The sequence below is a fragment of the Pteropus vampyrus genome, unplaced genomic scaffold (genome assembly GCF_000151845.1).
Source record: "Pteropus vampyrus isolate Shadow unplaced genomic scaffold, Pvam_2.0 Scaffold72, whole genome shotgun sequence".
Taxonomy (NCBI): domain Eukaryota; kingdom Metazoa; phylum Chordata; class Mammalia; order Chiroptera; family Pteropodidae; genus Pteropus; species Pteropus vampyrus.
Window position 1 is genome coordinate 2,982,867 of NW_011888853.1, and position 9,291 is coordinate 2,992,157.

General features: G+C 40.6%; 1 protein-coding gene across 1 annotated transcript in view; it reads left to right on the forward strand.

Annotated features, from left to right (window-relative positions):
* Window positions 1-9,291, forward strand: part of MFSD11 (major facilitator superfamily domain containing 11) — a 28,092-nt gene that overhangs the window by 8,045 nt on the left and 10,756 nt on the right. Inside the window, exons 7-9 of the mRNA XM_023531628.1 lie at window positions 6,035-6,147; window positions 7,528-7,653; window positions 8,885-9,059. Coding sequence (XP_023387396.1) covers window positions 6,035-6,147; window positions 7,528-7,653; window positions 8,885-9,059 — 414 coding nt within the window. The remainder of the gene's footprint in view (window positions 1-6,034; window positions 6,148-7,527; window positions 7,654-8,884; window positions 9,060-9,291) is intronic.

Here is a 9,291-nt window from a genome sequence, read left to right on the forward strand (position 1 = left end):
ATGTTTAGACATTTATGTAATTTACAAGGTGACCCCCCTGATAAAGCTAGTACTGACCTGGCACCATACCTAGTTATTACAGTATTGTTAACTCTTGTTGACTATGACTATTTTATAACTGTCAATTCTACTTCTTTTTTGTCATCCATCTTTATTGAAATAGAATAGATAATTAGTTGCATGTATTTACATTTTACAATTCGATGAGGTTTTTTTTCAGTCCTAGTTGGCATATAATAATATACCAGTTTCAGTTGTATAGTGTAGTGATCAGAGATCCACATAACTCGCAAAGTGATCACCCCACTAAATCTAGTACCCCTCTTCCCCCTCACATATTTATTAGAACATTATTAACCATCTTTCCCATGCTACACCCTACACCTCCATGTCTGTTCTGCAACTATCCATTTGTACCTCTTAATCCCTTTGCCTTTTTTTGGTCCCCCAACTCCCCTCCCATCTAGCATCCCTCTAAATATTCTCTGTATCTGTGAGTTTATTTCCGCTTTTGTTGTCATTGTCGATTTTGTTCTTTAGATTCCGCACGTACGTGAAATCTCGCGACATTTGTCTTTCTCTATCCGACCCATTTCATTCTGCGCAAGACCCTCTAGGTCCATCAAGGCAAATCTTTTTCCATCCCTTTCCTTTCGGTCTGTGTGTGTCTTTTAATCTGAAGTGAGTCTCTCGTAGGCAGCATACGTAGGGGTCTTGTTTTCCTACCCATTCAGCCACTCTGTCTTTCGGTTGGAACACTTAATTCTTTTCTATTTGAGGTACTTGTTGATAAGAGTGTAGTTATGATCATTCTTTATTCCTGTTTTTGATATATGTTTTTTCTTCTTAAAGAAGTTCCTCCAACATTTCCTGTAATACTGGCTTGGTGTTGATAAATCCCTTTAGCTTATTTTTGTCTGGGAAGCTCTTTATCTGTCCTTCTACGCTAAATGTTAGCTTTGCTGGATAAAGTGTTCTTGGTTGTTCCTGTGGCCTTTTTTTTTTTTAGGAAGGGCCTGTGGGCGTGGTAGTCTGAGGTTCACATACGTGGTGTATCACTGTTAAGGCTGTTTGTCAGGTTTTTATTATGCGCACTTCTTACATCTCAGGAATACATTCATAATTATAAATTGGGCTACACCTTACCATTTAAAAGGATGTAGCCTGAATGTCCCCCAGCAAGATGGTAGGTCACCGCAGTCAAAGTCTAGCTTTCCACTTTGCAGATCTAGAAACCTGTTTGTCAGAAGTCCCCAGAAGGGCAGGACTCAAGCTAAACAAACTCGCAGAAATCACAGTGTGTGTCTTTTAATCTGAAGTAGCCATTTATGACGGCATTTAACATTTTTTAGCCCTTTCGTGGACATTGCCTTCGTCTTATTGAGGGCCTGGAAAACCACATTGGTTTATTTGGTGAACATGGAGTCAGGAGAAGGGAGGCTAAGGACCTTCAGGCTGATGGGGTGGTTCGCCCGGCCTTGGGGAGGCTTCATGCAGCCTCCCTGCTCCATTACTGGACCCCGCGTTCTGGCCGTCTATCGCTATTAACCAGATTGAGGACGCCCTTCCAAGGCAGTTCTACAGACTTCGCCTCAAGTTCTCTGTAAAGTGAGAAAAGAGGCACTAACACGATCAGGGCCACGTGCCTTTCATTGCGGAGCTGGGTAGTTGCTCGGTAGGGTTCAGGAGCAGTAGGTGTTGGACTGTCAGGTGTAGATGGGGAGAGAGAAGGCAGCAGCCAGGAAAGGTAAGGCACGTGAGGTGCTGTAGGGAAGCAGGTGTCGGTGATGGTTCCTGGGCACCTGGGGAGCGATGTGCGGTTGTGGGGTGGCCGGAAGCCACAGGCACAGAGGGACAGGAAGAAGAATGTCCAGACTTCACGTAATTCGTCTGTGAGCCAGTGTTTCGCTTATTATTTATTCATGACAGTCCTTCAGTTGATGCTCTGACGGGTGTTATACAGAAAAGGTTCCGGCTTATATAAAAAGCACTGAGTTCCTCAACTGATTGTATGTGTTTAATGCAATTCTAGGAAATTTCAGTGAATTTTTAAAAAATTAATTTTTTGGTTTTGATGAAATGGTCCTATAATTCATCTGAATGAATAAATGTCTGGAAAAAAAAAGAATAAATGTCTGAGAATAGATAAGATAATTTTTAAAGAGCAGAAGAAGGACTTTCCCTAATAAGTATTAAAACCTAATATGAATTTATTTGAAAACAGAATAGAAAGGGCAGGAGACCTAAGTCTAAGTCAGGTCCACGTCCATATGGGAATATGTAATAAAATAAAAAATTCTTAAATAAGCAAGGTTAGATGGCTGACTACATAGAAAAATATGTAGATTCATACTTCCTGTCTTATCCTAAAATTCCAGGTGGATTAAATGTAAAAATGAAACCAGAAAGGTAATCAAAGAAATTAATTGGGTAGAGAAAAGTCTGTCAAACACTAAGGAAAAAGACAGTTCTTTGGTTACCTAAAATATAAAATGTCAGTCTCTCAGAACAACCCACTAAAGTTAAAATGGCAAGGAAATATTTGCAGTATGTGATAAAGAGCTGTTATAAACCAATATGAAAAGCACAAACGCTTCTGTAGAAAGTAGACATTTTAGAAACATTATAAACATTCTTACACTATAATAATTATAAAAATTATTATAGTTTAAGTGTAAGAAATGCAAATTAAATATTTCTATCAAATTTCCAGAGATAAAAATGATTCTCAGTATTGTGGAAGGTAAGTATTTACACGCATAAGACCACACTGCCGATAAGAACATAGCACTGTATTACCTTCTGCAGAATGGATATCAGTATCGAAAGCCTTAAAACGTTTATACCTTTGCCCCGGCAATTCCACTGATAGGATTATCTTCAGGAAGTAATTAAGAATCTTTGTCAAGATTTGACTACTAAGATGTATGTATTTGTGAGCAACTGGAAGTAATTTAAATGTTCAACTGCAAGGCATTCGTGCATCTATACAATAGATGATCTAGCCATTAAAACAATCACTATGAATGTTAGAAAATAATTGCTCTGTTACGTGAAAACAAATTATGAAATAGCGTACACATAGTGGAATCTGTTTTTCTTTTTAAAAAGCACAGAAAGTCTGGAAGGAGACCCATTAAGGTATTAGATTATGTGTTTTTTCCCTTACTAGGATAGCTTTATTGGGATATAATTCACATACTAGGCAGTTCACCCCGTTACCGGGTACAATTCAGTGGTTTTTATTATATTCGCAGAGTCATGCAGTCGTCACCACAACCAACTTCAGAGCCTATTCATCTCCCCACAAAGAATCCCGGTGTCCGTTAGCAGTCACTTCCCACTCTCTCCCCTCAACCCCCGTCCCAAGCTCTAGGCATTCACTGATCTAGTTTACATCTCTAGATTTGCCCGTCCTGGACATTTCACGTAAATGCAGTCTGACAACACGTGATCTTTTACCACAGGTTTCTTGTACTTAGCATAATGGTCTCAGAGTTCGTGCGGTAGCATGTTGTCAGGTTCCTGGGGTTTCTAGTTTTTAGGTCTCGTGAGTAATGCTGCTGTGAATATTCATTTACAGGGTTTTGTAGGGACACGTTTTCAGATCTCTTGGATATACATCAAGGAGCAGTGGGATTGCTGGGTCACGTGGCTCTCTGTGTTTCGCCTTTTGGGGAATGACCAGATTGTTTCCGAAGGGGCCGTTCTGTGTTACGGTCCCACCAGCAGTGTACGCGGGGTCCAGTTGCTTCACGTTCTTGAGTTACTATCTGCTTGTTTGGTTATAGCCATCCTAGTAGGTGTGAAGTGATGTCTCTGGTTCTGATTTGCCTTTCCCTAATGCTAACGGTGTTGAGCATATTTTCATATGCTTATAAACCATTTGCATCTCTCTCTTTAGAGAAACGTTTACTCAAATCTTTGCCCATTTTTTGCTTGGGTTGTTTGTCTTTTTATTATTGAATCGTATTTGTCTTTTTGTTATCGAATTGTTATTGAATTTTAAGAGTTCTTTATATATTCGCAATAAAAGTCACATATATATGATTTGCAAATATTTCCTCCCCTTGTTTAGGTTGACTTTTCATTTTCTTGATGGTAACTTTTGAAGCACAAAAGTTTTTAATTTTTGATGAAGTTTAATTTTTTTTGTTGTTGCTTGTGCTTTCGGTGTCCTAAGAAGGCTACATCCAGGTCACGAAGATTTACTGCTATATTTTCTTCTAGGAAAGGGTTCCCCAACCCCCGGGCCACGGACCGGTACTGGTCCATTAGGAACCAGGCTGCACGGCAGGAGGTGAGCAGTGGGCAAGCTAGCAAAGCTTCGTCTGTGTTCGCAGCCGCTCCCCAGCGCTAGCATCACCGCCTCAGCTCTGCCTCATATCACCAGGCATTAGATTCTCTTAGGAGCACCGGTGAACACCGGTGGAGACCGCTGTTCTAGGATTTTATAGTTTTAGCTCTTACATTTAGATCTACAGTTCATTTGGAGTTCTTTTTATCTGTACTATGAGGTAGGAGTCCAACTTCATTCTTTTACATGTGGACATCCAGTTGTCCCAGCTCCATTAGTTGAAAAGACTATTTTTACCCCCATTGAATTGTGTTAGCATTCTTGCTGAAAACCAACTGACTGTAAGTGTAAGAATTTATTTCTAGATATATGTTTATCCTTAGTGCAGTACCTTGCCGGGTTGATATTGTAAGTTTTGAAATTAGAAGGTGTGGGTCCTCCAACTTTGTTCTTTTTTCAAGATTGTTTTGGCTATTGTGGGTCGCTTGATTTTCCATATGAATTTTAGGATCAATTTGTCGATTTCTGCAAACATCCTGGTTGTGTGTGTGTGTGTGTGTGTGTTTTAAATAGACTTCGTTTTTTGAAGCAGTTTTAGGTTCATAGCAAAATTGAGAGGAAGGTACAGAGGTTTCTCGTTTACCCCCTGCCTCACAGACGCGCAGCCTTCCCCATTATCAAAGACCCGCCACCCCCCCAGAGCAGTATGTTTGTTACACTGATGGCCACATCATTATCACCTGGAGTCTGTAGTATACACTCTTGTGTTGTACATCTTATGGGTTTGGACAAATGTGTCATGACATGGATCCGCCATTATAGTATGAGGTTATGTTTTAAAATTTCTTTCTGTTAGCTAAATCTTCTGATTATTCAAAAATAAACATGCTTTGCTAATGTAACTTTTTAATTAAAATATTGTTTTAAACTTTGTATGATTATGTATTTTTTTCCTTGAAGTTCGTGAAAACAATTGCTAGAAACATCTTATTGTCTTTAGCCTGACAGTATTTCAGTAAAAATAGAGAAAAAAGTATCCTCTTTTGCACATGGAGAAATTTAGAACAGAGGTTTTGTGACTTATATCAGTTTCATAGCCAGCAGTTGAATAAGAACTAAAATCAGGATTCAGTCACTGTTAGTTTAGGATACTAGAGTAGTGACCTTAAATTATGCAATGTCAGCACGTTCAGAAAGACAGTTAAAATATGCAGTTTTTAGGAATACATTTTCCATCGCAGATTTCAACTAAATTGAGCAACATAAAAAAAACTCTTAAAGTGCAGGAGTAACTCAGTCCTCAACTCCAGAGTGAGACTCTCAGGAGGTGACATGCCCGCTGCTCTCTGTGCGGAAGGGTCCCGGTGATTCTGAGTCCAGTCTTAAAGCAGCTCGGTGATAATTCCTGAGGGAAGTTCGCATTTTGCCAACTGTCGACTCCCTTAATAGCCTAACCTTTAATCAAGTCTTGAAATGTTCTGCTGTTTTGTCTGATTCTATTTCTTTTTTCCATTTCATGTTTGTTTAATCGGAGCTAGAGAATGTGTTGGAGAAAACATGACTCTTGAATGTATTTAAGCAGTAGAAATAAACATTTTATTTATAGAGCAGATTCAGTTCATACTTTAAGCATTTTAATCTGAATCATTACCCTCTGTCCCAGTGTATTTATTTACTGGCATTATCGACAAAGGGCTATTTTGGCTGGATAGATGTTTTAGAATTTTTGTTGGATTAATTAAAATCTAGTAAAGCACTCCCAATTTTTTTTTTTCTTTTTACAGAAAAGTCTCTTAAGTTATGTGTCACCAAAGAGATGCTCCTTCTTAGTATTACAACTGCTTATACAGGTAATGTGGTTATTTAAGTACTGGTTCGGTTTTTTGTAGATGCATGACAATAGGGGCCCCAAAACTGCACCCCTTGGTTATTTCTCACAGTTCTGTGTACTGACTGGGCTCAGCTGAATGGTGTTTCTGATGGTCTCAGTGGGGGACTATTGTGGGTGCTGAGGGCCACTGGGGCTGGAATTTCCAAAATCATTTCCTCAGCACTTGTGCTGGGGTCAGATGCCAGGCTGGGTCTCTATCTCCCCAGGTCATCTCGGGCCAGCTGCTCGACCCCCTCTCACGTGATTTCTCCTCCCGACCCAGCAGGACAGCCAGACGTCTTAGTGGCTGTGGGCTCGGGAGAAGGGCAAAAGGAGAAACAACCAGATCTTAAACCTTAGCCTGGCACTGGCTCAGCGTGACTTCCACTGCATTTTGTGGTGACAGCAAATCTAGGGGCCAGCCCAAACTCAGTGTGGGAGGGTTCTACATGGGGGCTTATGATTTTAGGGCAAAATGGAGCACTGTGGAAAATAAGCATGGGTAAATCTTTGTAATTTTTGTACGAGCTAAGATAATTTCTGGAAAAAGCAATGAGCTCTGTGGCTTGCCGCTGGTCACGTGATCGGTGAGTTGATGTTGGAGCACCTTAGGTCTGGAGAATGAGGAGGAAATCCGTTACCTTTTAAAGGTGCTGTAATGTGCCACACATTGCTTTTGTCTTCGTAGGCCTCATAGGCATAAACTCCTTTTTAGGAGAAATAGAATAAATATTAAACATCTTTTTTTTTTAATTTTCATAATTTATTTGAGCCAAACTGACAACATATGCCGGGGAGCAAGATTTCAAATGCTCCTATTAAACATTTTTAAAATTCGGTTAAGGTTTCTGACGTTAAGGAATCAGGTCTTATACTGATTTGCCCTAATTTTTACCCTAAGTTTTTGAATTTCTTTTCTTGGGAAAAAAGGTTTAATTAAAATGTTATCGTGCCTTTAAGCAAAAGTGGATAGTATGTACGTACTGGTTTTCCAAACATACGTTGTTCCTAGTCCCTTTGAACGCTATTAACAGTAATGAAGACTTTCTTATTCATCATTACAGATTTATGTTAATTATTATGTCTATCCTGTCTACACACAGAGTGACCATTTTTAATATAAGGATGTCTTTGCTTATTTAAGTTGTATATTTTTATCTGAAATATGCGATAACTGCCATCTTGTGGCTAATTTCATTTCATCAGCTATGTAGTGTAAACTTATGCTGTGCTTGGGAGTAACATTTCAGCCCGAGTGAATTTTGTTTTATATGTATATAGCTCAGATAATATTAGACATGAAGAAAAACTAGGGAAGGAAGAATACGAATGCGTAATTCAGTCTCATTTTTTCCTACAGGTCTGGAATTGACCTTCTTCTCTGGAGTATATGGGACCTGTATTGGCGCCGTAAATAAATTTGGAACAGAGGAGAAGAGCCTCATTGGACTCTCTGGCATTTTTATCGGCATTGGAGAAATTTTAGGTCGGTTTGAAAAAATGTTTGTGCATTAGGTTCGTTCATTATAGTTATAATAGAAGTTTTAAGTGGAACCACACAGTATGTGGTCTCTTGTGTCTGGCCTCTTTCACTTAGCCGATTTTGTTTCATTGTATGGATAGACCACACGTTATCCATTCACCGTTTGACGGACATTTGGGTTTTGGGGTTATGAATAGCGCCGCTGTGAACACCTGTACAGTTTTTATGTGCCTGTCAGTTTTCCTTTCTCTTGGGTAGCTAGATGCCAAGGACTCGAATTGCTGGGTCACGTGATAATTCTGTGTTTGACTGGTTTTTGTCCTCATGGTGGGTCCTGTTTTCCTGCTGCTTTGCATGCCTGGTAATACTGCGGATACCAGCCATCATGACCTTCACCTTGTTGGTTTTGTCGTACTACACACATTCCTGAGCTTTGTTCTTGGACACAGTTCGTTTACTTGGAAACTGAATCTTTCAGGTCCTCCTTCAAAAATTTGTCGGGCAGGACGGGAGCCGTGCTCAAACGGGCTGATTATCCTCCCTCCTCAGGGAAGACCCTGCTGGGTGCACCCAGTGCCGTTAACTGTCAGCTTTCCAGTCTTGCTGGTGGTTCAGGCGCTATTGCCAGCCCAGGGCCAGGCAGCAATGCGGCTAATGGCTCGTTCCCGGGCCTCTGCTAATTGATTCACACTACGTGCTGATCGGCACTCGGCCAGGACGCGGGGGCAGCCTCTGCAGGTCTCCGGAATTGTCCCCCTGTGCAGCTCTCCTTTCTGGGAACTCCAGTTGCCGGGTCTCCCCAGACTCCCAGCTCTGTCTCCTCAGCTCAGGAAGGCATCGGGGCTCCGCTTGCCTTCTGGTCCTTCGCTGCAGCCTCTCCTCACATGTCACAGGGACAGCTGCAGGGCTCACCTCCTTTGTTTCCTGCCTCTCAGAGATCACTGCCCGCTGTTGCCTGATAAGCCCGTGTCCTCAAAGCCATCGCTTCATATTTTTTTGTCCTTTTTTTAAGGCGGGGTCAATCCAGTCCCTGTTGCTCCATCTTCCCGAGAAGTCTGTTCTGACTTTTAAGATTTTTCTGTTTCAATAGTTCTTTCTTACTTTGTATATTTGTGTGTTTTTTGATTAAATTAGCTATTGTTTTGTCCGTTTGATTTGTTCTTCAGAGAATCATGATTTTGATTTATTAACTCAATCTTGGGTTTTTCTGTTCTCTACTTGATTGATTTTACAGGTGGAAGCCTCTTTGGCCTGCTGAGCAAGAATAATCGTTTTGGTAGAAATCCGGTTGTGCTTTTGGGCATCCTGGTGCATTTTATAGCTTTTTATTTAATATTTCTCAACATGCCTGGGGACGCCCCTATCGCTCCCATTGAGGGAACCGATAGCAGAGCTTACATCAAACCCAGGTACAGTGACTGTCATTTTTCTAGTAATTTAAGGAAGGGCGAGAGATAGGATGGCTGGATATTCAAAATGGAGTAGTTCATTTTTTTGTCTGAAAGTCTGCTCTCTGTATAAGGCCATCTGCCAAGTGTGAATGGAGCCAGAATGAGTTTAAACAGGCAGCCGTAGAGAATCTCGTTATTTTTGTAATTGTTGGTTTTAACCTTTCTCCCTACTAAATCTTTTTCTTGATCT